The 27,630-nt window shown below is 39.3% G+C and overlaps 2 protein-coding genes across 4 annotated transcripts in view; one reads left to right on the plus strand and one right to left on the minus strand.

The window, feature by feature from the left end:
• Window positions 1-14,563: 14,563 nt before the first annotated feature.
• On the minus strand, window positions 14,564-27,623 carry C2H5ORF22 (chromosome 2 open reading frame, human C5orf22). 3 transcript variants are annotated; one of them, XM_418996.8, is made up of 9 exons: window positions 27,513-27,623; window positions 26,390-26,535; window positions 25,103-25,252; window positions 22,668-23,130; window positions 20,876-20,938; window positions 19,202-19,323; window positions 18,308-18,374; window positions 17,787-17,926; window positions 14,564-16,735 (listed from the first exon to the last, which is right to left on the minus strand). In XM_418996.8, the coding sequence occupies exons 1-9, from the start codon at window positions 27,609-27,611 to the stop codon at window positions 16,603-16,605; spliced, it is 1,383 nt and encodes a 460-aa protein (XP_418996.3). In that variant the 5' UTR covers window positions 27,612-27,623; the 3' UTR covers window positions 14,564-16,602. The 3 variants fall into 3 exon arrangements, with proteins under 3 accessions (XP_418996.3, XP_040551529.1, XP_040551530.1); XM_040695595.2 differs by having other exon boundaries at window positions 27,146-27,623; XM_040695596.1 differs by lacking the exon at window positions 27,513-27,623 and adding an exon at window positions 27,077-27,187.
• DROSHA (drosha ribonuclease III) overlaps window positions 27,248-27,630 on the plus strand; it is a 72,051-nt gene continuing 71,668 nt past the window's right edge. The window contains exon 1 of the mRNA XM_046924421.1: window positions 27,248-27,405. The gene's annotated coding sequence lies outside the window, so the exon portion shown is untranslated. The remainder of the gene's footprint in view (window positions 27,406-27,630) is intronic.

Below are 27,630 nucleotides of genomic sequence, written 5' to 3' on the forward strand. Positions count from 1 at the left end.
TTGGTAGGGCAGTAGAAGTTGAACTTTCTTACCAGTACTCCATTATGTGTTGTTGCTGTGTGACAGATGGCAGAAAAGAGGCAGTCTGACAGAATGGAAGTGAAGCAAAGGTGTGTCACTAAATTCCTATATGTGAAAAAAAAAATGGCGCACACTGATATTTATTGATGCTTGGTGAATATTTTTGGAGACCAAATAGTGGATGTGAGCACAGTGAGGTGGTGGGTGGTGAAACACTGAGAAACTGTGGGTCACCTCCACTGGTGTAGGTTGTTACCAGTGCAGCACGCAACTCTCATTCATCACTGGTGAAAATACATAGTTGATGGTGGTGACTACATTGAAAAGTAGTGTTTTGTAGCTGAGAATTTGCTCTAATCAAATAGCGTTATTGAGCTTTTTGCATTTGTTGCAGTTGCCATGGAAATAAATAGGAGGCATTACTTTCAGAACACCACATGTAGTTCTACAGGGTATTACTGTTCCATCCTTATAATACAGATTACAGCTGCGATGCATTAAAATTTCCAGAGAATCTGAATGTGCTGTCAACACGAGCCTTATATAGCAGAAGGGAATAACAGAAATATCTGCTTCTGGGTTTGTTTCCTGATTACTTTCTGCCAAATCAGAAAATAACCATTCAAATTTCCTCTTATTATAAACATTAATGTTTTTGCAATTGCGTAAGACTGGCATTTGTTTGAATAAGCAGCACAGTCTGAGTTAGTCAGAGATGTCAGATGGTGCCGATTTGACATTCATGAGCAAAAACTGCCTGGAAAGAAAATTTCTTAACTTGTCTAATGCATGCACAATTTATGATATTGAACTGTAGTGAAATTGTGCTCCTGTGGAGATAAGCTACCTGTGATCTCAGCAAAGAAACATCCAGACATAACTGAAGAGAGTGAAATGACTGCATTAGTAACAAATTGGAATTTTATTTAAGACTTGAAAGACTTAAGATTGGATGTTATTAGTAGTCATAACCAGCCTTTTGACTTTTGTCCTGTATATTACAGAAGGCCCTCTCCTTTTGCAGGAAAAGCACCTACACCAAGCTTAGGTCAAAATTTCTACTAAAATTAAACACTTTTAGAAGATTAGGATTTTTTGTTTGTTTCATTTATTTCCCTCAAAAATTCAATACTTTATGGCACTTTGAAATTTTACATGCATCCTTCATATTATCTTGGGATCCCCCCCCACTCCACTGCAGTTTTCCTGGAGGTACACCAGCTTTTAAAATGCAAGCAGTAGTGCTGAGCTTTCAGGATAACAATTTCCTGAACATCCAGGAGGAGATTGTCTCATTTCTTTTTCATAATCACAGCTCAGTCGGGGGATGAACGTGTGAAGGCACTACGTTTCTTCAACCTTACTTCCAGCCTTCCAGTCAGCTTTCAAATGGTGCATTTATTGCTCCACCTAGTGACCAGAACAAATACATCCCTGAATTGGAAGGATTGCTCGGTCCAGGGGACAACCACAGCTCATGTGACTCCAGAACTGAGATGATCATGAGAGGATGGCTAGTTGCTTAGAATCACAAAGTGAGATCATTTTTTTTCTAAGCAATTTCTAGATAGCATAGAAAAGCTCAGCAGTTGGACTCATTGACCTCCTGAGGTCCCTTCCAACCCCTGCAATTCTGTGGTCTGCACAATGGATGGTGGTGGATTGGATGGATTGAATCTAACACTAATCTGCATCAAGTTGAGAAGTCCCCATTCATCCCAGGATGGGTTGCAAGGGAGTTTTGAGCTTGAAGTATCCAATAACTGTTTCCTGCACAGGAGGACTCACTTAGGCTTAACTTGCTGTCTGAGTTTCTTCTAGAGATTCTAGAGAAGGACATCCTTCTCCAACTGTAAAGACCAATCCTCTGTGTCTAACATCTAATTCAAAGCCTACCACAGTGTCAGCCTCATTAGAATCACTGCCTATTACAGCGTGGTTAAACCAGCACAGTCCTAAAGGCTCCTTCAGCCTTGGGCAATTACTGACTCTACCTAGGACCTTTAGTTTCCTCAAGCAAAAGGTGATTGCTAATGAAATGTGATGAATGTTTCCACTTTTTCCAGGGTATTAATGGACCTCTTTCTCTTCAGGCAAGAATCTGATGACTGTATCTAGACCATGATGCACTTGAACACCCTTATAACCAGTTTTGAAATCCCTATTGTTTGAAAACAGCATAAGAGTGTAAAATTCATTTTCACTGTGGTGATTCCTGGGACATACATGCATCAATGAAAATGAGATCTAGCCTCAAGAAATACACGGATTTAAAGTTTATCATCTTGCACATAAGGATGGTATCAGTAAGGTAGAATGGATGAGGTAGCTGATATTTTTACTCCAGATATACTACTTTGTTTCCCTACAAATTCTGCACATCAAAAGAGTTGAATTCATATTGCTTGTCCCAGTTCACTAACTCTTAAACATGCTGATCTTAGGTGCCCTCCTCTTGGAAAAAATGCTGTACATTCCTTCTGTTATTTTTAAGCCTGTGTAACATACTTGTTTCAGAAGGAAAAAAGCAAAGTGTCCTGCAGCATTCTCCCTTTTTTTTTTTTTGCACCCACACAAAGCAAGAGAAAATCAAGGAGTTAGCTCCTACATAGAAACTCAAACCCTCCCTCCTGTTTCTGTTTAATTTTCCTGCCAAAAAGAAAGCCAAAGCTCTATCTTTTTGAGATCTTTTTATAAAGTTTGTGTGCCTGAGGAATTTTTTTTTTTAACTATTTCTGGATGGCTCTGTGGCTTCCCATTTGCCCTATCCAACCCACTCTCTGCACAAATTCAAATAGAAGTTGCCTGTCTCCAGCTCACAAGGCCACACCAAGCAAGGCCACCTATTCTGTATTTCAAACCAGTGGTGGATAAAGGCAGTTTTCAGAGGCTTGGATTGCAAACAAGCTCATTTACGCAACTCCTGTGTCAGCGTCTCAGAAAAGAGAATAAAGCATCTGTAGCTGCAAAACTGAGAAATGCCAGTGTTATTCTATTTCTTGACATAGAATAAAATCACTGATGGATTTAAGAATTAAAATGAAAATGAAGTGCAATTTTAAACAGTAATTTAAATTCTAATTGTAAGAGAAACCCCACACATTCTAATATCTGTGCTTCATTGTAATACACTGCTGTCATTCCAAGCTAATAATTGCCAGTCACTTACCTAATTATGATGAATGAAGAATATCATCAGGTGTTCAAAAAAAATCATGTCTAACTGGTGTGAAAGTCAGAGCAAATACTAGATCTGAGAGACAGCCATCTCAAAGTGCAAACATCTTGAAGATTACTTAATTTAAATTAACTTTCTAGATACTTTCAGTTCTTATCTCCAAGATGACTCTGGGAAGTCTTGGATCAGGACAAGTAAATTAAAAAGATTAACAGTGAAGTTGTAAAAAGCAAACGCAGATGAAGATGCAGAAATCTGTTCTAGCCATAGTAACTTGTGCCCCACTGAAGGGGCTCTACACAGAGGGCAGCATGGAAAATTTCAATCATTCCACTATCACTACTTCTGCAGTAAAGGCAGGAGATGTGAGTTGCTCTGTATGCAGGCAATCTCTTAACACTCTCAGATCTCACAGCTGGGTGGACAAATGAACAGGGAGGCAGCCCTACCCATAGCAGGGGATTGGGACTGGGTGGGTTTTAAGCTTTCTTTCCATCTGACCTCCCCAGGAGAAAGCAATGAGTTAATATTTTCATCCTAGGCCAGTAGCCTGCCTGTTAATTTACTGCAGCATCTCCAAAATTAAGTAGTTTCTACACCACTTCTATTATAAATGTCAAAGTTTAAAGACTTTGCATTCACCCTATTACAGAAGCATGGTTTTCATGAGTGTAAGAAAGATCTTACCCTACTGACAGATGCTTCTGAGAGCAGAAATTACCACAGCACTGATTGCAAAGAGAAATGAATACACTGCTTTCAAGCAGGAAGCCATTCCTGAAGCAGGGTAAATATTTAGTCTCCAACAAAGCAAATCTAGCTGTAAAATTGTAACACTGTCACCAATTTTCTTCTGTCTGCTTAGTGGCACTGTAGAAGGAAAGGATGAGAATGGCAGAAATTTGAAGACCCTTTTAAGTAGTTTTGGTGAAAGCACACTGTGCTGAGGAGATGACATTACAGCCTGTGGTCTGGAAGTAAAACACACTTAACAACTGATGTTAGTGCATAACAGAACCAGTGCTTAAAAGAAAACTGGTCAGTAACACTGAAGTAACCTTTTCCTTTACTTCCTAACATTAAACTTAAATCTAGCTTTTTTTTCCCCTTTCCCTTTAAGGTGACACCAATGAAGGTGACAGTTGTGACAAGATTCCAAGTGTCCTGGTGGAAAGGGGAGACAGATTTGTAACAGTGATTTTTTTCTGGCCTTCCAAACTTGCTTTTTTTCCCCCCATGTCTGCCTTTAGCACTGAAGTGACAGTGGTCAGCAAAAACTTCTCCAAAGAGGCAAACATTCTTCCTATTCAACTTTGTATTGTGCAATGATTCCTTTCTGACAGACTCCCACATGGCTCATATCTTATAAAGAGAAGAGGAAATATCTGCTAGAGCTAAACTTATCCTTCTGCTTACCTGGTAGGTAAGGATACATCATGAGGAAATGGATGACACTAACAGCATGTCCTAATCTTGTCAGTGATGTGGTGGTTTACTGGTAGAATTCTAACCTAGGCCTCCCATGTGGCAGGTGAAAGGGCCTGGAGCATCTTCCATATGAGGAAAGGCTGAGCAACCTGGGTCCATACAGCTTGGGGAAAAGAAGACTGAGAGGGGATCTGATAAATGTTTATAAATATCTAAAGGGAGGTGGAAGGAAAATGGATGAGGCCAGGCTCTTCTTGGTGGTGCGCAGCAATAAAACAAGGAGCAATGGCTTAAAACCTGAACATAGGAAGTTCCATAGTACCTATGTACTTTATGAATTTCTTTATGATAAGGGTGACAGAGCACTAGAACAGGTTACCCAGAGAGGTTTTAAAGTGTCCTTCTATAGAGATACTCAAGATGTCTCTGGACATCTACCTGTACAACCTATTGTAGGGTACCTTCTTTAGCAGGGGGGGATGGACTCCATGATCTTGAGGTCCTTTCCAACCCCTGCAATTTTGTGATTCTGTGATACTTGTCCTAACCTAACCCTTTGACAGGGTTAGGAAGTAAAGTAAAGAAAGACATTTTGCACACTGTGCAGACACATGGTGGCTTTAGTACATTTTCATAAAAGACAAAAATAAAGCAACAACAAAAACCTCAAACAGTAATGCAGTTTCTACTTTTATAAAGTAGAAACCAACCTTGCAAAATTTCTCTTACAGAGAACTGACTTCTGTGACTTAACACTTGTTAAATTGTTGCATGTGCTGAGATTTGTAAGCTTTACACCAGTGTTGAAGAGCTGATTGTCATTAACAAAAATGGTGCTGACTTCAGCTGTTTATTGGAGAAACAGAGAGCAAGAGAACAAAGATACACTCAGAAGAGCAAAAAAATCAAGTTCCTGCTCTTATTTGGAGCTATGCAGGGGTTTTAGACATTGCTGTCAGTTTTTCAGCCATGAAACACATAGACAACTTCTAAAAAGAAAAATCAAAAGAGGAAACAGTGGAGATTGTCTTGTCAGCTGGAGGCTATCAAAACAGTAAAATCAGTTATATTCTGTTTCCCCAAGGTGTTCACAAGTGGGCACTAGACCACTGCTTCCACATATAGTGTCCATATTGTGTTCAGATAAGACTACTTATGGAAAAAAAAAAGCAGTTTTTCAGTAACTCTTACAAGTACTTCCCCAGAGCAGGAAAACACAAAAGCAACATGTTTAACTGCAGCATCGTAGATTTTTCTTAAGATTTTCATGAACTGAACAGACCTACCACGTGTTACTGTTCGGTCATATACACTGCCATTCAAATTCAGCTGCTCTGCACAGATTACTTCTAATTTCACAGCAAATTACTACGTACAGAAATGATTATAGAAAGAAGGCCTAGAAGGAGGTCATTGCAAAAAAAAAAAGGGGGGGGGACAGACTCTTTAGGAGGGTCTCTGGTGATGGAACAAGGGGAAATGGTTTCAAGCTCAAAGACTTAGGTCAGATATAAGAAAGAAATCTTATGCAGTGAGGGCAGTGAGGCACTGACACAGGTTGCACAGTGATGTGGTGGATGCCCCATCCCTGGAGACTTCCAAGGCAAGGCTGGATCAGACCCTGGGCAACTTGATCTGCTGTGGTGTCCCTGTTCATTGCAGGGGAGCAAGATTAGATGGCCTTCAGAGGTCCCTTCCAACTCTAAGGATCCTATGATTCTATCCTTGCAGCTTGAGGACTTTGAGAAAGATGTTACTCCTATGTGTTTTAGTAGTCCAAATTGATAGATTAAGATTAGAGAGAAAGTAACAAAAGCAAATCCATCTGAACTTACACTGAACTTCAAGATGATTTTTTTAACCTGTAATAATTCCAAATCTTTCTCCATTCCTCCCCATGTCCATCTCTGTAGAAGGTATTAACTGACTTAGGGACCATAATTGGACATGTCTAATTAAGAGAGCTGTCCAAGAAACAGTGATTTCTTTTATACTGATGCAGTCATATGCTTGATAACTTTTGGAATCCTTCATTGATTAAAAGGTAATTCTCAAGGGTAAACTGAGTCAAGCAGCATTCTTCAGAGGTTTCTCTCTATGGCCTGTCTTTCAAGAACTTCTGTAGGGGACTGTTCCCTCCTTCCCCCCTAAATGTAGATTGGGAATAGCTGCTACTCCACAATAGCATAAGAAAGTTCTCTGTCCAATATTCTTTTGTTTTCCTCTTCTATCACCTGGTAGTCAGAAGGCCATTTTGTTTATTTCAGTAGTGATTCCAGGAGAAACTCAATGTGTTCAAGAAGTGATAATTCTGTATCACTGCATATCAAAATTAAATTTTACATTCTGACTGGAGTACTGTATGTACCCAAAACCTCAATTCTCTCTCATCCCAGAATCACCATGACCAGGAATAACCAAGAATAGAATGTGCCCCAATTTGAACCTGGATGCCTGAGCCACTGATGAACAAAAATCTGCAGGCCACACCCAAAGAACTGCTGTTAGGATGTGATTTTAGATGTAAATCAACTCTACATCAACCTCCTAATGAGTTGGAAGCGTATTTTCAATTTTTTAATATTTTCATCTCACTTATGTCAAAGGCAGTAGTACATATTTTCATTGTTTTTTCCATTCAGTAAATTTTTACTGAGCTTTGGAAACTGCTAAATGTGTTCAAGAGCTGCTTTGCCTGCCCTTCTGTCCTCTCAGATGCACTGCCAAGTTTTGCATGCACATGAATACATAAAAAAGTACATCATCTACCTTGCTTTCTATGAACTAGCATGTATGGTAGACTACTAGGTGATATTCAGCTCTCCTGTCCTAACACTGTGGAATAAAATCAATTATAAAAGCCTCTGCTACTAATGGGAAGAAAACAATCTTCATTAAGAACTAGCTACTCTGCAGACAAGGAAACAAAACATACTGCACTACAGCAGTACTGAGAAATGCTAATTTTATTTAGCTACTTGACAAAAAAAACTTAAATTTACCTGGAGTATAACCTCAAGGCACAGATGTTTTAGGTACTAATGAAACCCTATAGCACTACTCCCCCACAGCAGAGCTGGGCAGGAATAGCATCAGGTCCCATTGCTAGTCCTGTGATCACCAGGTGTAAGCTCAGAAACAAGCCAGGTGTATGGTCAAAGTGGTCAATCCATAGAGCAGCACAGGCACAAGGCTGGGCACTGGGACTCCACACTGGGCACAGGCCATGGCACAGCATCTCTGGGTGGGTGGGGGTTAGCCTCAGGAAGGGGCAGTGAGGGCTGATGGCTCCCCCAGTACCCCAACACATGGTGAAGGAGGAGGCAGGTTGTAGACTAGCAAAAAAATCTACACCTTCCACAGACAGTCATGTATCTGAGCAGCTGAGCTAAGAGCACCTTAAAGATGATGCTTGGCTATTATCATGAGAATAGGACAGTGTAACGCCATTTTGTGCTTACTGTTCCCCTTTCTCTCAACACACACTCTACCCAGTGCCTCTGCCGGTTCCAAAGTCTGGTCACATCTTTTTTATGCCTTTTTGGCAGGTCTGATTATTTTACCTTCTGATTACAAATTCCTTTTAAGAAACAGTGATTTCAATATTGTGCCTGTGTTCAGTGATCGATTCAACCTAATAAATAGGTTAAGGAAGCTTTCATTAGCATTGATATTACCTCTAGAGAAAACACCACAGACAGCATTGTTTACTTAACAGACCATGTTAATGAGCTATGGTCTTTTTGTTGTTCCACCACAGGGCTCATCTCAGAAAAAGAAAGATATTCTCAGCCTATACTGTGGCAATATATAGAGCTTAACATCACAAAAAGAAACATTTACTCTTTGGTAGAATCGTAAGATCCAGAACAACTGAAACTGGACAGTGAGGTATTTCCCCAAGGAAGGGCAATAATCTTGCTGGCTTTCACGGCCCTAGACCCCTGCATTTTCTGTGGATGCTGATCTGGTATAGATGCCAACTGCTCAGCCCATTAAGATATAAGACATAGGTTGTTTTATCTGATGCCTTATTTTGCAAGGGTGGCTTGGGGAAGGGAAACAGAAGACAGACAGAAGTGGGATTTTGTGTTTGTTCTGAAACACTGATAAAATATTGTTGAAATACTGCAATAGAAACACTGCACATTCTTGTGCCAGAAGGAGGTCAAGCCATCTTTCTTCCTTCATCCAGAATAACACACAAGAGGAAGACCAATTTGACAGGATTTTTTTTTCCCCCCAGTGTGTCATTTTTCTGTAAGGATCATTACTTGGGACAAGTAAATCACACACATTAAAAGCAATCAACTCACACTCATCTCAAATCTCACAACGTAATTAGGGCCAATTTCTCTGAAACTGTTTCTCCCTCACACAACTTTTAAGGGAAGTGCCCTAAACAGCTCCAGTAAGAGGAATTCCCTTGAATTATACACAGTGTTACTCCTCAGTCTGCATTTGGAGAGGCTGAGCAGTCTTCCAGCATTTCTATTCTATATTTCTATTTCTAGGAGAGAGATTCTTGAGAAAGGTTTCTGCAAGGATTGCCCTGATGGATAGCAGTTAAGTAACAGGGATTCTGATTGGGAATCCTGAGCCAAGAAATTGATTTGACTCAATGTGATTTATCAAGTCCAAATAACTAGATTGAAATCTAGATGGGGCTAATCCAGAGATAGTTATGGGAAACACATGGAAAAGAAAGGCATTAAATCATCTCAGCCAGGCAAGTAAAAAAGTGTTTTTTCTACTACAGATTTTTAAATAATTTTTGAAGCATTATTATGGTGGTCTTTAATTATTAAGAATAACTTCACTTCTGGTCTCAACACCAATCTGCATTGTTGGGAACATCATGATGAGAACTCCATTTATATATGGAAAACTGCTTGCTCTCAGACAAGTGATCTCTCGCAGCACCGAAGTATCAGTTGCTTGTCTTAAGTTCACATTCATGAAACTAATGTCCTAGCCTCAGCTGAGATAAAGTTAATTTTCCTCCTAGTAGCTGGTAATGGTGTCATGCTTTGGATTTAGGATGAGAATGATGCTGATAACACAATGTGTTAGCTGAGCAGTGCTTACAGCAAATCAGAGACTTGATAGAATGGCCTGCTACTCTGCCAGCAAGAAATCTAATGTTGAACAATGAAACGGGGGAGCTGGCTGGGGGCTGCTGCTGCTCAGTAACTGGCTAGACATAACTTGTTTTTTGTGTTTTTATCACAGTTACTTTCCCTTCCTTTCCTATCAAACTGTCTTTATCTCAGCCTCAGAGGCAGTGAGCTAACAACTGCGTGGCACTTGGCTGCCTGTCAGGTTAAACCACAAGAACATCAGCGGAGTTTTAAAGAAAACTTTCTGTATTCAGCAACTATCTCAGGCTCATTTTACACCATTTCTTTTTTTTTTTTTGGCCTCCAACTGAGGCACATTTCACTACTTTAACTGCATGATAGATCTTAAGGACAAACACTAACGCAGAGTTCTTTGTGAGCGGAAATTTTCTATTACATTGAAGAGGCTTGTTATCTTGTTCTTCTTTTATTTCCAAAGGATAAACAGAGTTTAATTAGTGTGAGCACAGAAGTGTTTGCAGCCATTCACATCATTAGGGCAGTAGAAACAGGAGCACATTTCTCTCTCCACCTAGTGGAAAACATGCAAGCTATTTCCATCTGCACTACAGAAGCCTCTGGCTCCATCAGAGCTGACACCTGTGGCAAGAACACAGGCATTTAAAGACTCCTCCAAGCAGAGCAGAAATGTCTCTTGTAGCTGCATCCTTAAAACTACAGAGTTACATTTAAACATAGGTAACACTATGAGGCATTGAATACCCTAAACAGGGATTCCTACCAAAAAAAAAAATGTAAAGGTTCACATGGTATGCGTGCACCAGAGAGAGGACAGCTATAGGCAGAGGTCAGTGTGACTGCATCACCAAGGATAACCAATAAGAAAAGTTAAACAGATAATTTTGAGTAAAACAAAAGTCTCCACACAGTTGAAAATATTCCCTTGCATTCCAGATCAGTGTAACAATGTTTAAAAACCAGGCATGCTCTACCTGTTTCATTCTGTATTAAGAAACTTTTATAAGGCAAATATTTATTCCTATAATGAAATATTTGAAAATGGAAGTCAGAGGCTATTAACTGAATGTCATCCTGAAACCTCATTAATCAACCCCCTCCATTTCTTCATTACAGAATACTCTGAGAACAAGTTGACATTTTCCAACATGCTAACAAGTAAAAAGTAACCAGATAAAAATCAGAAACTGCAAGTTTTGCACAGAATGGTGATCTTTTGTCTTCACATTCACATTTAACATAGAGTGACTTCTATACCTCCTTTGTTTAAATTTGCTGTAAGAGTCACACAACTACAATAGCTATATCTAAAAAGTACAAACATATTGTGATGGCAACCTAAGAAAGTATATGGAAAGACTAAACAGCTGCCTTCTTCAGAAAAAGACCTTCGTTGGTATTTTTCCACACACAGGAAAGGTAGCTGTCTGTTGATGCATACAATACCAGTACTAGGAGATATCAACACACAAAACATACAACAGATCCTAAATAGGCTTCCCCATGCCTACTATAACACTACAACATAACAGAAAGCACAGTGATAATAACAGCGTAAGTAAAGTCCTCAGCTACAACAAATGAGAACAAGCCCAAATGCAGCAACCAGAGGCACAGAGATAAAAGAAGAAAAATTGCTTACCTTCAGAAGGCCCCAGATAGGCACAGAGCTCCAGGGAAAGGCTTTTGCCTCCTCTCCCAACCCTTAAATGAGGGCTGGGAAGGGGTGGATCCTGGCTCCACCGTTTCCAGTCACTCAGCTTTATTGCTTGCACCTGAGCTCCCCTGGGTTGGCCCTGCCTTTCTACCAGGTGTTCAATCACTGGTTCAAGCCATGACTTAGCATTTTCACTACACCTGCACTCCTAATTTTGCTCATTTTACTATTCTGCTGGAAAAAAAGTTCTAAGTTTCGCTCATAGCTTGGTGGTGCTTATCATGCTGGTTTTGTGGAACCGACCTTCCTCCCCCAGAATATAACTCACTAATAATAACCTAGGCCAGAGCTTGTACCTGTCTTAGTCACTACAGAATTTAAAGCAATTCTCACAGGTCACACTCAGTCTTGCAACAGAGGACCACTCAAAAGCTCTGAGACAGTCTAAAGCAAGCTTGAGCAGTGTGGTGGGTTATTTCAGTTTTGTTTCCAAATAAATCCTGCTGGGTTTTTGTTGTTGCTCTGGAAGTGGCAGCATTCTCTAGAAATAGATTGCCTTCCAGATTAAATGGTTCTAAAGCATATTTTCCACGTGGGAATAGTGAATTGAGTGAAGACCGGGTATAGTAGGCTTTGTTGCTGACTTCAGTGAAATAAATTTTTGTTTCTAAAAAAATCGATTCAACTCCTTACAGGATTCAATACAGCATGCACACATACATTTACTTCCTATTCTTAACTAAAAATGAGAAAAGACCTGTAAAAATCATAGAACCATAGAATATCCCAAGTTGGAAACGACTCATAAGGATCACTGAGTTCAGCTCCTGGCTTCACACAGGACCACTCAAAAACCAGACAGTAAGTCTGACAGCAGTGCCCAGATACTCCTTGGACTCCAGCACTTGGGGCTGGACAACTGCCCTGGGCAGCCTGTTCCATGCCCACCACCCCCTGGCGAGGAACCTTTCCCAACACCCAATCTGACCCTCCCCTGGCACAGCGCCATGCTGTTCCCTCGGGTCCTGTCACCAGAGAGCAAAAATCAGTGCCTGCTCTTCTGTTCCCGCTCAGAGGAAGCCATAGGCCACAGTGAGGTCTTCCTTCAGCCTCCTCTTCTCCAGGCTGAACAAACCAGGGGACCTCATCTGCTCCTCATACATCTTCCACTCCAGACCCTTCACCACCCACGTAGTCCTCTTTTGGACACTCTCTAGTTTTTTGTCCCTTTTATTCTGTGGCAATCAAAACTGAACACAGTGCTTGAGTTGAGGCCACACCAGTGAAGTGCAGTGGGGCAGTCACTTCCTTTGACTAGCTGGCAGTGCTATGCCCAAGATATGATTGGCTTTCCTGGCTACCAGGGCATACTGCTGGCTCATTTTCAATTTGCTGTCGGCCAAGACCCCCAGATCCCTTTCTGCAGGGCTATTCTCCAGCATCTTATCCCCCAGTCTGTATGTATAACAAGGATTGCCTCTTCCCAGGTGCAGAATCAGGCACTTGCTCTTGTTCATCTTCATGCAAATGGTGATTGCCCAGCACTCTAATTTGTCTAGATCTCTCTGCAAGGCCTCCCCATCTTTGATGGAGTCAACATCTCTTCCCAATTCCATATTGTAAGCAAACTTGCTCAAAACAGCTTCTAGACCTACATCCATAGGATCATAGAATAGCTTAGGTTGGAGGGGGCCTTAAATATCATCTCATTCCAAAACCTCTGACACCAAAGTTATTTATGAAAATGTAAATACTTCATAAAACTCATATACATATATTTGCTTTACATATAATTCTTTTATTTGAGGGTTTTGGAACTAAACTAATATCTTTTCTACCTGCTCTCTATCTGTTTAAGAAACTTGAAATGTTTAGTCCTCTGTATTCAAAAAGACAAAAATAACGCTCTGAAGAGATTGTTAGGATCCAGGTTAAAAGCTTAATTGGTGCCTATCTTACACAGCTGATTATTTCTTCAAGCTGTATTGCTACAAGATAACCACAATTAGATCTCAGATGTAAGATACTAAAACTTAGTGTGAAAACTACTCCAACCACATACGGCTTACCTATTGTGTAAACATCAGTCTTCCCAAATAAAAATAACTTGGTAAATTTAAGAGAAATCTGCAAAATTCATTCATAATGGACAATCTATTACCTGATTTAGTGTGTGCACAATTATGTTTTCTTGCTCAAAAACCTTATTGATATTTCTCAGTAGTGTTTTAACATGGCAGTCCAAAACAAGATCTACCTTTTTTTTTTACGTGGCTCTTCTTTTTGTAAGTCTCCATCTCAGTCTTAATCTATATGAAATGAGATATCCAGAAACAGCTAATAGAAATCAGACAGTTCTCAGTTACGAAATATGAATACGTGTTGGAAGCATTAGAACTCTGAGAATGTTTTCCTAGTTTTGTCTGCCTACTCCAACAAGATAATTTTGTAATATTTATATTATCATGACTTTTTCTACTTGTAAGTTCTTAGCAATCCATATTTAGTGCCTCTTTACTTTGACTTTATTTCATTGTCAAGACTGAGATAAATAGTATTTTCCTCAGCTATCATTTATTTTCCAATCAAAACACTGGGAATGTTTAACTTGTTTCATGTGAAAAAGAAGTCAGAATAGAATTAATCCAGACTCTCTCTGACAGAATTTAGATACTGTTTAACAAAAATATAATCAGTGTTAAAAAGTTACATAAATATAGGTTAAGGTCTATTTCTCCTTTATCTTCTCAGTATTGTTTTCATTTGTTTTTCCCCAGATACTGTAATCACTTTGCTTTATTTAACAATAATGACAATGTTTGCGGTGTCTCAGGAGGAAGGGCAATAACATCATCACCAATTACTGCATACTAAAGTTTCATGGAACTGTTTAGGTGCATCAGGGCTGCAATTCAGTATTCTTCTATGCCTTAGCAAATAAATTAACGCACCTGTGTATTATATCTTACACTGCTTCTCCTATTGTTACTTCACAGTTGTTGTGAATAATTAAGAAAAATGAAAGTATGGAATATTAGCAGATGTGTGGTTTCCAACTGCTGTTTCACTCTACTTTCCAGGTTTAGCTTTTGTCACTGTTAACTGTTTTCAATCCTTTTCACATAATCTCTGTACGTGTGAACTCTTAAAGTGAGAAACTTAGCACTGTGACAAAGGCAGTCGAAGAAAAAGCTGTTTAATATATTCTATTTATGAGTAGAGTCCATCAATCAAATTTTAGCCGTCGACTAAGGAACCTAAAAACAAGAGAACTGTCTTCCTTAACACTTTACATTACTAAAAGAAAAAAAAAAAGACACATCAGAAAAGTTCTTCAACTCATATCAGGCACCCAAATTATCCTGTGGGGATCTGTCTCTCTTTGCTCACTTTCAAGGGTGTACATAGTCTTTGGGGACACAGAGAAGAAGTGTAATATAGAAAAATAAAGCAGGATAGTATTATTTCAGGCATTAGTCCATAGGTCCAGTAATTCTAGTCCTTTCAAAGATCTCCAGGGATCTTCAACAGCCATCTGGACAAGCTCCTGGGTAATCCGCTTCAACAGGGCAGGAGGAGATGACTTCCAGAGTTCTTTTCCAACTTCAGCCATTCACTGAAGTAGTTAATTGATACTGGAGCAGGTTAAGACAGTCAAGGGTGCAAAAAGCCAGCAGGTATCAGAGAGTTTACCAAGAAGCAGCAATCATTTGGAAAAGTTGTTTTCCATAACAGAAGGATGCGTGCAATAGACCTTTTTTCTTATGGTTTAATCTTCTTTATACCTCACACCTTCTTCTGTAGGTACTAACTTTTTCTCTGGGCTTTTCTGTGCTCTCAGAGAAGTCAGCAGATGGTGAAATTATGTTCAACAGTAAAGAGGCACTACTTCTGTCAGGTAAAGTGAGAAAGCCTTTTTTCTTTTAGTTTGTTGGCTTTTACTTATGTGATAAGATGGTATAACAGTTTTTTACTGATTCTTTCTCTCCTTCTCACTCCTTTCTCCTGTCTTCTTTTTTCCATACTTCTTCTAACTATCTCATTACTGTCATATCATGTTTCCTAATAGTGCTGTATTAGTCATTACATTAGTCTATCCACATTTGATTTGTTGGCTTTTAAGGCTGGTAAAACACTTTCTTCTAATAGTAAATTAGAAGACTGAAAATCCCAGTAACTATAGACTATGACTTTGTAGTGATGTATTTTCTAGTATATGCAGCATATTCTGTGTCTTACTTTGGAGCTTCTAGCTGCTTCGGGGCTTAAGAAAGCAAAAACAAGCAAAAAAATCCAACAACAACAACAAAAAAACAGAATCAAAACAAAAAAAGACTTGTACACATTTAGAATTACTGTTACGTGCAGTGCATTAGCTGAAGTTTGCAACAGTTTGTTACCATGAAACAAAAAATTCTTAATAGAGATTTGCTGGTGCTAGGTACAACAGCAGAAACGTAATCAGAGGCATGTTCCTTACATTCCCAATGAAACCCAGATTAACTCTGTCTGCTTTCTTTCCTCATGTACATTTATTTTTTACTTGCTCAGCATGGTTCAGAAAGAAGGAAAAAAATCAATTTACAGAAGTATTTAACCAGTACTGGACCAAGCCAATGCCTGTATATTGGGCATATTATCTGAGTCACAAGTGAAGTACTCTACAACAAAAATAAACAATATTAATGTAGGTTATAAATAGTATTCTGTGGATGGGCCAGAAACCATAAGATACTCTAGAGAAATGCGAGGGGTGTGCCTGGACCTTTCAAGCACAGCAGCTAGGAAAGATCCTTATGAAAACTTAAGGTCTTAATAGCATTTTTTGAGATTATTTTTTTTTAAGTACAATGTAAGTCAGGAAGAAATCTGCTACTCGCTGAACTTCATCAAAAAGTTTAAGTACAAAAAAGAAATCCATTTATCTTTAAAATGTCCTTTTCTAAACATACTTAAAGAAATCAGGTGAAAAAATACATTCTGTGGACAAAGAATAGTTTCTCTTGCATAAATTTTAAGAATAAGCAAGACAGAAAATAAGAATCGTAGAACCATCTGAACAATCCTATATTGGTAATAGTTCAGATACAGCTGGTTTGGAAGAAGCAGTGCAATTTAAACTCTTGGTCAGCTTGGATTCTAGTGCCACCTGCTGAAATAACAGCCAATACACAATTTAAATTCATCTACTGCATTAGAAAGCAATGCATGAAGAAAGGTCACAAAGAAGATGAGTTGCTTGAATAATCTAAATGCACATCCAGAGTGCCATAGATGAAACCAAGTAAACTGAGAACCTTCTCTTGAATGACGTCAACCTGCTCTGAAGGGCAATAGTCATCCAGACTTGATCTGTAACAAAGATTTGAAAAAAGACTGAGAGAGTATAGATATCATCAATGCTTTTTATTTTTATAATGCTTGGTATCTGGGGTGCAGAAGATACTTTCAAACTGTGCTCAGTTCAGCCTTCCAGTATCTCTGCAGAGCATACTACTGCTCTTTTTGCAGTGCTTTCAACAATAGCTATTTGCCTAAAGTTGAGTAGAAAGTCTGCAGCTGATTAGAAACATGATCATGGCGCAGGAAAAAACAGCTTCCTATTATTGTAGGAATTAGCCACACTACTGTCCTTGACAAGAATTATTTCAAGACAGATACTGGCATTGCTGCCTGTACTTTAAGGCATACTTAGTGTTCTTCAAATGAGTAAGTTGCAATAACTTGCCAGTAGATACACTGTGGTCTTCAAATTAAATTCTCTTGGATTTCTGGCCCTGGCCTCAAGCTCTGTTTTGTCCTCCCAAATAATTCCCTTGCAGTCCCAGAAGCAAAAATTTTACTCTATGCAGAACAGTTAGATTTTTCTACAATATAAATACCTTTCAGACTATTAGGTGAAAACTTGTCCCAGTTCCATCTGAAATTTCACTAGAAACAGAAATCTTATCTGAAGTGCAATTAATTCCAGACCAAGTGGGAAAGGCATAATATTTTAGCCCATGCAGGCTTGTCCAAGCTTTAACTATCTTAACAGAAGCAGTGAAGATAATATGAACCTCAGTGACAGCTATCCTCTGCACCACACAAGGCTACATAAAGCCTTTACATAGCCTATGATGAAGGTTAAATCATCATGTCTTCACTACTGTTGACATCTGCGCTGGCCACTGTAAAGCCCAGTAAAACTGGGCATCAGCACAGAACTTTCTCTCAGCAGTATAGGTACTGTCAGTGCCTAATGATTCATGCTTCCAAATGCCAATTTTCACTATGCTAAGATTTTCTCTTGGAGATAGAATTTCTTTTTAAGATGTATCAATTGATGCTCTAGTCATAGACTCACTTAGTTTTGCAAGCACAATCTGCATTTTTTTGAGTAAAAAAGAAACTGCAGCCTTACCGAGCAATTGTCACAAGCGTGGGCTTAGGCATGTCTTTCAGCAGAACCCTGATGGACTGTAAGAGGCCTTCAATCTCCTCTTTGGTGCTAACATGGTGGGGAAGTTCGACATAATCACAGGTCAGACCAGCTTGATGGACCTACATGTAGATTAAACAGATTTTCAGTTCTGTTGACATATCAGTAATATAGCTTCTCTGTGTAATAAATCCCTAAACTACTCCAGCCCAGCAGGCAGCTTTCACATCTTCAGGCAGGAAGCTCTTCTCCAATTAGTACTTAAATAAACAGACCCTGGTGAAGTGAAACCTTACTTCACAGGAAGCAGCTTTAGACGGGAGAGTCCTGAAAGATCTTATTAATGTTGCTTAAGTGTAGACAAGCAGAGTGAAATTTCAGAAGCTTTTAAAAAAGCTTGCCTACGCAATAACAAACCTAAAATTAAGCATGTCCTTTTCCCTCCTTGACGAAGCTATACTTTTGAAATTACTTACTTTCTACTCCTTTACACAGTGACCTACCATTTCATAGTCTGGGCTCTCCATTCTGCTTTTCAAACTGTGTACTAGTTGAACAAGGGGTTTCAATCTGGAGTTAAGAACACAAACAAAACTTATGTTAGCAGTTGGAAACATACATATGCCATTTTTTTTTTTAAATGTAGATGTTAACATGTTGCTCCTCTGTCATCTTGCACCTGAGAAAAATAGAGTATCAGCATCATGTAGATATTCTTCAGGAAACCTTTATATTCTTATCTATGCCACACACAACTTCTTTGCCTTTCTTCTAGGGCAACCTAGAGAGATGCTATTCCAACTTGAAAGTAGTGTAATATGGTAAGAAATGCTTCTGGTCATTGTTACATGGATCTGGCAATAACTGATGTATGATTCTGTTTGCACTGCTGACTCCGCAAAGACAATCCAGTAAGTTAAGTCTGGAAGTCTCTCTGCAGCACTACTACTGCAACAGGCCAGGAATGAGAGCCTTGTCTTCTGTGCTTCAGAAGGGGTCCCAGGGAAGGAGAGGTGGCATGAAAAATCTCACTGGCACTAGTAAGTGGTTTCTTTTATTGCAGTAGACAGCTGAATCTTAGAAAGGGGAGGAGGGTAGTAACACTAAGTTCCATACGAAAATCAAAACCTACCCCTACTAGTATGGAAAAGGTAAAGGTCTTTCAGGTGAGGTGACCGTTCTAGTAGTTTTAGCAGGAAAGAATCAACAAGAGGCTTACTTATTTGAAATGTTGTAATCTCAACTTACTTAAGCTGACCAGGAAGGGTTCCAATATGATGGTAATAAGGAAGAACACTTTACTGCTAACTGTGTCATCAGCTCAGGAGGATTCTTCTCCAAAGGCTACAGCAATAAACCAACGGCGGGAGTGTTTAAGCCATTTAGAGATCTCCTACCCAGGATATGAAGCCCACTTCTGTAAGGTCTCTTCATCATCATTGTCACAAAAATCTGCAAACGCTGCTTCTAGATCTTCTAGCTGATGGACACGGTTTTCAACACAATCCAGCAAATCCTCCTTTAAATATGTAAGAAATGTAAGATGTATATAATCATTAAAAATGCACGTAAGAAACATGTCAGGAAAAATGAGGTAAGAATGATTTTCCTAGCTAAATCATGGCTTACACCACCAGTCAAGCTTTTAAATGGTTCATCTTGTGTAAAATGGGAAAACATCTAGTTCTCTGCTACAGGACATCTCTCTTCAAGATGATCTGAATGACTGCCTGCAGAAATTAATTAGGTACCTTCTGAAACAACAACAACACAAAACACCACTTCTTTCTCCTCTTTCCTATAAAAGACCACATCTATATTCTGGTAGAATACATTAAGGAGGACAAAGAAACTATATGATTAATTGCTGGATTTGTTTGTATAGCACTGAAATGCTGCTGTATTTGATTAATTTATTATGAACATACAGGAACTCAGATGAATGCAAGCATTCCACTGTTGTAATGAAATGAGACTTTCATACTTCAGGTTTAAAAAAATATTACTAAATTAAATAAATTTTCAAAGAAAAAAAAAGGAAAAAAAAAAGCAAAATGTGTTAGCTGAGGTTTTAAAGTTCTTTCAGGCCTGAAAGAATTTGGGGTTAATTCAAAATGGTTGTTATAGCTCTGATCCAGCAAAAGTTTAGGCACTTTTCTAAAACACTCTGAGCACACGAAGAGGCTGTCTTCATTAAGTACGATTACATACATGCATGCATACAGTTGTGCATGTAAATATTGCAGGATACACAGCATATCAAGCTAAAAGCAATGCTTAGCCTATTTGGTGTAACAGATGCTTGGTGTAGTGGTATATGAAGGCAAATTATTAAAAAGCACATTGGTATAAATGGATAACAATTAAGAACACAGTTGTTCCCACTTTGGAGGCTGCTTCTTTTTGCCAATGCTGTCAACTTCTTGTTAAATTTTAAGAAAAGCTGAGGGTGTTAACCATTCCTGATGAACCACACCTTATGATCCTGGGGTATGAGTAAGACATCTTTCTATGCAGCACCAGTAAGTAACCTTCCTTAAAGATCTAATCCCTAAACTACTTAAAAACAAAACAAAAACCCACAACAGTATTTTCTTTGACTCTAATAGTACGACAGAAATATAGATCTAATTGTACAACTAAATAAATAAATAAAATGCCAACTGGGCATTTAGCACAACTCTCACTATAAAGGAAGAAGAACTTGGGCAAGGACAGGGAGACCCAGAGAGGGAAGGGGGAGCACAACACCACAAAATCCTGTTGAACCTTGCAAAAAGACACAGCAGATGACATGTTATGTTTTCATTTCTATCTTGCCAATTACCATTTGTTTGCAGGAATTCATTTTTACATTTGTGCTAAATATTTACACACTTAAATGTTAAAAGAAAATGTTTAATACAAAAGAATTACTAAGACTTTGCTGATTGGTGTTCAGCACACTGCATAGCTTAATTAAAGATTACTTCATTAAGCATCTTTCATAGATTCCTTCTTTATGCTAAGTCATTTTTATTGCGTAAATGGAAAGAATCATTCACTCATATATCTCACAAGAAATACCATACCTCTGTTGCATTACTATGAGGTTTCTTGAAATTGTACAACTCCTGTAAGAGCTCATATTCTGTCTTTGAAAAGGGAGAAAAAAAAATTAGTTTCTTCAAGTGAAAATCAAAAAGCTCAGAGCACTGCACCTTTGAAAAACAGAACAAACTCGGACATGATAATTTCTCTACTCCAATACTGCAGATAAGCAAATGTCATTAGTTATTTAACAGCACTGAAAAGACAAACACAAGACTTTTTCAGGAGTAGAGGAGGAAAGAAAGGGCAGACTAAGAGATCACTGAATGTTACAGAAATATAAAGCATCTCTAACAAAATATTTTGGATTCTTTTTCGTGTGTGTAAAGAGAATAATCTTCTGAATTCATAAACTATATTTGCCTTTTAGTTTTTCCTTGGGTTCTTACATTCCAAGTGTGAACTTGAGCAACATGTTCTGATGGAATGATTGCATTGTACAATAGAGGAGACAGAGTTAAGAAATATTAATGGCAAATGAAATTCTTATCAGTAAAGGTATACTTAGAGTTCTGTGCAAGCCCACTTCCAAAAGTGGTTCCTAGAACTGAGGAAACACAAGAAAATAAAAAACAGCTCCCAAATAAACAAACCAATCAACAAGGCTCTTCCATGGCTTTATGCAGAATGTACTGTAAAGCCTCAGAGGGCTCTTATGTGACAAGACCCCCATGGTACTTCTGCTTTGCTTTATGCTTCCTTTGTGATTCTAAATGGTTAGTGTTGCTGATAGTCTGATGGTACCATGATCGTAAAGACTCAATGTCAGAAGCTAACAGAGATGAGGACCACTGTATTCACTTCTACATAGCAAAGAAGGAAGTGGTGTGGTATTCCAGCTGAAACTAGAGTCAGATGTTCTCCAGCATAGGCTGAGATTAAAGTACTGTTAAAGAGAAGCTTAGCCACTACACACAGTCATGATATTGCAGAAGAATTTGTAAACTGAAAATGTGTAAAAAAGAATTTGCATTTAGTGCTACATGCCATTTTCAGGGCAGATTAGCTAGTTCCTAAAAATCATGTTCATATCAAGAAAGCTTCCTAACTACTCAGCAACTCTGAGAATCTACTGTACAAGAGAGGTATCTTTTCAGTGCAGTCAAGTTAAAAACTGAACACAAGGCATAGTCTTGAGCTCAGAGCTATGGCACCAAAGACAAAAGCTTCAATCATCTTTTTTCTTTGTGAGAACTGTTATGGTTGCATTTGAGAGGTGCCCTGGAACCCACAGATGTTAATAAAACATAGATTAATATACAGCTCATTAGCCGAGTTAAAGGAAATTATTTACAGTCTCTCATTGAGAGGAGTCACCACTCTGTGGATAAGCAACATCGTGATATCTTTTGGACAAGCAGTCTCTCATACCATTGTAGCTTTTTAAAAGCATGTTATGGGGAAGGGTGGGGAGTACAATCTGTCATCTCTCCCTGATTAATCCTGATGCAGGTATTTGGAACATTACCTGTAGAAAACCAAGCATGGCTTTTATGTCCTACACAACACACAGAGGTATTCCATACATCTCTAAGCTTGAATGTGCACTGAATATCCATTTCAAATGTAAGGAACTAGTCTTGCTAGGTTTCTGTGCTTTGGAGTATATGTTCCCTTATACTATCTCTCTCTCAAATATTAGTATGATTCATTAATTATGACTAGCTGATCCACTAATGTATCTTAGAAGAGAATTCCTCCATAGACATCATGTGCTAGAAGGATGAGTACTCTTTTACGAATGGTAAGAGAGCTCTCCATTGTCATACTTACCTTTGTGTACATTTCTTTAAATGGATTCTTAACAGAAAAAAAATCTAAGTCAATGTCTAAAACAAATGCATCCCCATTCTGAAGAACCTGGCAGATATCTTTAGCAACCTCCCTTACAGGACATTCATTCTTTCTCAGGGAGCTTGAAGCTGAGCATTCTGGCAACATTTTTGCCCTGTTCAGGGCACTTGCATGTTGTACTTCCTTGTTCTTCACACTTGAGAAGTTGTTATCGTGGTCACCAGGAGCCACTGATGAAGAGGTAGCAGCAGTGTTTGCCGTGTCATCTGTATTTAGCTTCAGTCTCTTAGCAGATGCTACTTTGTCATTTTCTTCCTGGCTGTTTGATGCTTCAGTAGGATTAATGAGAACAACATGTAAATTTAAAGGCTTTGGATTTTCTAGCTGATCAGCGGGGACATAAAGACCATCACTTAAAAAGTAATGATCTGTACCAGTAACCCTACAATAGACAATAACTCACAGTTAATACACATCTTTGTAAAAAGCTTTGCAAAAACACACGTGCAAATAAGTCACCCAAAGAAAAATGAATTGATGTTTGATAGGTAGCAAAAGCAATAAAACCGTGTATGCAAAATTTACTTTAAAATGCAAGTGTTTAAATGGGATTTTTTTCTACCTCTTCAATGCTAAATCAATATATTAAAATTCATTCTGGAATTTTGATAGTAGACCTGTAAGATTTTTAGTGGGTAAGAAAGATTTATGTTATGTGCTATTAAGATTAATGTGCCAATGAATTGGATCTTACAACAGGAATTTGACAAGATACAATCAATTTTATGGCATAATACTGCAAAGCACTGGATATTTTGCCTTCAATCACCTTTTTTCTTTGTGAAAACTGTTATGGTTGCATTTGAGAGGTGCCCGGGAACTCACAGATGTTAATAAAAAAACATAGATTAATATACAGCATTTAACTGCTTTTTACCCTGACACATGAATCCTTATTCTAAGTGTGGGGAGAACAGGTAACAAGGATGAACAGCTACAAATCCATGGAATCCACTTAAAGTAAAAACAAAAACGACAACAAAAACAACCCAAAACCTAGACTCCACTTAATAGCAATAACAAAACAAAAAAAAAACCTATTGTACGGGAACTGTTGAATCACAGCCTGAACCTCTGATTGATCACCTGAGGCGAACACTGCGTCAGCCCTGGGAGCACAGGTGAAGGCAATTCAGCTGTGTGACTGGAAAGGGTGGAGCCTGGCTGCACCTCTCCTAGATCCCATTTAAGGGCTGACTGCCACTGAAGAAGGATCTCTTTTTGGAGATGGCTCCTTTTGGAGTTTTTTTCTGTGAGCCCAGTATATAGCTGAGTATTTTCATTTATTTTCCGTTATTCCTTTTTAATCTGATAATCTTTCTAGTTGTATGATCGGTAGATATCAGCCTAACCACAATTCTCTGTGTATTTGTTGATTATACAACTATTTTCAGGCATATTAAGCCTTAAGTGTCATAAATTCAGATTAAAGAAATAATGTTGAGAGGAAAAGTGAACTTCTGTGCACTTGTGTTAAGGCTTCTATCAATTACAGGCTATCACCATCCATCAGCCACATACAAATAATTTTAGACATGGCAGAAACCTGAAGTTCAGTTTCCCACTGTTGGCATCCTGAGAGACCTAAGGCAAACCAGAAGAATAAGACTACAGAAATCTCATTACATTCAACTAAGATAAAGAAAAGATCTTGCATATGGGACAGAATAACATCATCCAGCAGTACCAGCTTGGCCCGGACCAGCAGGACGCTACAGAGGAGGAATGGTGAGTCAAAGTATTAAGCAAGGTAAGCACAACCAATCCATACACCCCTGTAATGATAAAGACTAATTACAAAATTTCACTGTGCTAGCAAAACCATAGCCAAAAGAGAGATTTCACCTTGTATTTAGAATCAGTGAGGTCTCATTAGACGTATTCTGCCAAGGTCTGGACTCCCAGAACATGTGAAGTGTCAACAAACAGAGGATCTAACAGAGGATGGCTAAGGAGGTTAGAGGGCTGGATGGAGCATATGATAAGGGGAAGCTGAGTAAGTGGACTTGTTTCATCTTGACAGGGGACATCTGAAGAGGATCTAAGTGCTGTCCCATTACCCCAATCCTCTAAAAAAAACCTACTTTTGTAAGATTTTCATTTTATTGAAGAGAATTAATTGAAAACTTGGCTGAATGCAATGAAGTGTGAATAACTTGAATTACCTATTTAAAAAAAGATTAAGGTACAACTTAAACTGTACCTCTTAAAACAGTCACATGACACACCAAAACATTCACAAATACAAACTGAATTTTCATTGAGGAAAAGATGTATCACTATATTTATTCAAGAATACAAAATATATGGCATGTAGCTTGTATGTTACCAGCACTGGACAGCAAACAATTTACCTGATTGTAGTTGTTGATATGTCTTTACCAACAAAAAAATTGTGTTTTCCCTCTGAGATCTGCTGAGCCCACGGTGGATGAAGCCACACCACTTGAGAAATATGGCCAGCATAAACAGCAGGCATAATCCAGTTCTCAATACTTAGCTCACTGTAATGATGAGAGACAGACTGGAAATAACTCTTACTTTACCAGCAAGTAAAATATTGTCAAGAACAGCACAGATACCTTCCACATCTTGAAAGCCCTCCCCCCATGCAAATCATCTGAACTTAATACTCCGTGTATAGGTCATATCACCAAAGAAAAGAAAAAGGACTGAAATCTTGATTTCTAAGAAGAACCAAAAATACCTATAATAAAATTTTAAAAATAATAATCAGTAGGATTATGAAGTGCAGTCAGCTTCACTCTTAGTACAGTACTTTAACTGCATGGACTTCTTGTCTTTCTCTCTGAATATATCTGGCAGAGTAGAAGTACAAGGTGCATCACGAACTCCATTCTACATAACTGACCTCAAGGGAGTATCTTATTGTACGTTGCTCTAAGTAGATTTCAAATATAACCTCAGTAGCAAATGTGAGTCAATCAGCACCTACAGAATAGCATCTGTCCTTATTATCCTATTTCTCCATGTATATGAAGCAGCCCACAAGGCTTCTCATTCATCCAGCAAAGAAAACTAAATATGGACCACAGGCAGGGTGACACAATTGCTAACATATTGATTATTTCCTCTTGTCGCTGCTGTGTTCCAGTGTAACACAGGAACAATCAATATTTATTTTAAAGCAGGAAATAATAGACAAAAACAGATGGTCCTATGTCTTGTTGCCTACCTAAGAAGATAGGGATAAACATCGGTCTTAATTACCATATTCAACTTCACAGATGCACCACGTCAGCATAAGAAGTGTTATTTTAATCTCAGTCAATATGTGACCGTTAAGAGAGAAAAGCTGTTCTAAAACCTCCAGCTCACTGAAAAGCATTCATTTGGAGTGCTGTCCTGTCACTCAGAGGAACTGCCCACTGATAATTTGAACTAAAAGTAAATTCATAAATCTTACATCTTCTTAATATGCAACATAAACATTTGACTACATTCATAAAAGAAACATAACTTCTATCCAAAGTGATGAAGTTTTGAACAAAAATAATGAAACTTGAGGCTGATTTACACATCTGTTGCTCGTATTTCATATGCAGTTGTATCAATATTCAACATAAACCAAACATAGCAAGAAGTGGACAATGTCTGCCGATGCAGTACATGAGGCTTACTTGAAAAGTGCTTCTTTGTCAAACACTGTATCTGCAGGCATATTCACGGGGATAAGGAGGTCTGGGTGGGAATCAAGGTGAACAAAGCTGATGTTACTGGCAGGTAGATGCTTTGAACCAATGGCACGATAGATGAAAGGCAGCACCTAAAAGAGCACAAAATATTTCCACTGTAACCAATGAGATCACAAACACAATGGGTATAAAAGTCCCACTCACGCTCCCTTAGAATTTGGGTTATAAGTTGGAAGAGGAGGGAGGAGACAGCAAACAATACAGAGGGGCAGCAATTTTAGTTCATGAGGCACAATCACTGAGCCCTGGAGCTCTACACATGTGAAGCTGTCCGAAGACTATGCTTCTACTTCTTTTCCTTCTTTATAGGGCACTGTGTTTGCAGCAGCTCTTCTGGCTAATCATTTAGCTCCATGCCTAAGGATGGATGTTGTTGGGTTTTATCACAGAACATAGAATGGGTTGGGTTGGAAGGGACCTCAAAGCCTGCTCAGCCCCAACCCCGTGCTGTGGGCACGGCTGCCACCACCAGGTGAGGCTGCCCAGGGCCCCATCCAACCTTGCCTTAAGCGCCTCCAGGGATGGGGCACCACAGCTTCTGTGGGCAGCTGTGCCAGGGCCTCACTGCCCTCTGAGAGGAAAATTGAATAACAGGTAATTTAACCCATCCACCTTCAAAGAAGGGGTTTAACTCCTGATGCCCACATGACTTGACTGGATGTACTCTTCCCACTGCCCAACCTCATCCTCTGTTGGAGGTCTTCACTCAGTGCTGCTAAAAACAGGAGGTGAGTCAACCCGTCAACGTACAGCGCAGCAAATAACGGCTGTGCAGCGATGTCAGGTGGCGACAAGTGACAGCGATTCACAGTACGCCAGACTGAGCTGCAGCCAGTGGAGCCTCCCTCTGTTCAAGGGCAACAACCGTCCCGGCCGCCAGAACACAGTTCGCGAATCGCGGCCCTTCTGCACAGGGCATACGAGGGCTATAAACGGGCTGGGTAAGAAAACGACACGCGATCTCCATATGAAAGCAGAAAGCGAGCGCTCTACACCACCGCCACCTCCCCCCCGCAGGCCCGGCGCTCCGCCTAACGCCGCCACTCACGTCCTGGTGGTCCTCCACCACCCACACCGGCAGAGCCGGGTACGCACGCATGCCGCCTCCGCGGGGCCGGGGCCCGCAGGCAGCCGCCGCGCCGCTCATGCCGGGCGGGGCGGTCCTT

This window comes from Gallus gallus, chromosome 2 (genome assembly GCF_016699485.2).
Source record: "Gallus gallus isolate bGalGal1 chromosome 2, bGalGal1.mat.broiler.GRCg7b, whole genome shotgun sequence".
NCBI lineage: Eukaryota > Metazoa > Chordata > Aves > Galliformes > Phasianidae > Gallus > Gallus gallus.

Bases quoted from the DNA above. Each gene is read 5' to 3' on its own strand.
- C2H5ORF22 (XM_418996.8), bottom strand. From the start codon at position 27,611: ATGAGCGGCGCGGCGGCTGCCTGCGGGCCCCGGCCCCGCGGAGGCGGC. The intron at 19,324-20,875 runs GTATGGTATTTC...ACATATTTAAAG, and splicing joins CTCATAGTAATGCAACAGAG to GAGGATTTGCTGGATTGTGT. The intron at 18,375-19,201 runs GTAGGAGATCTC...TCTTAACTCCAG, and splicing joins AAGTGGGCTTCATATCCTGG to ATTGAAACCCCTTGTTCAAC.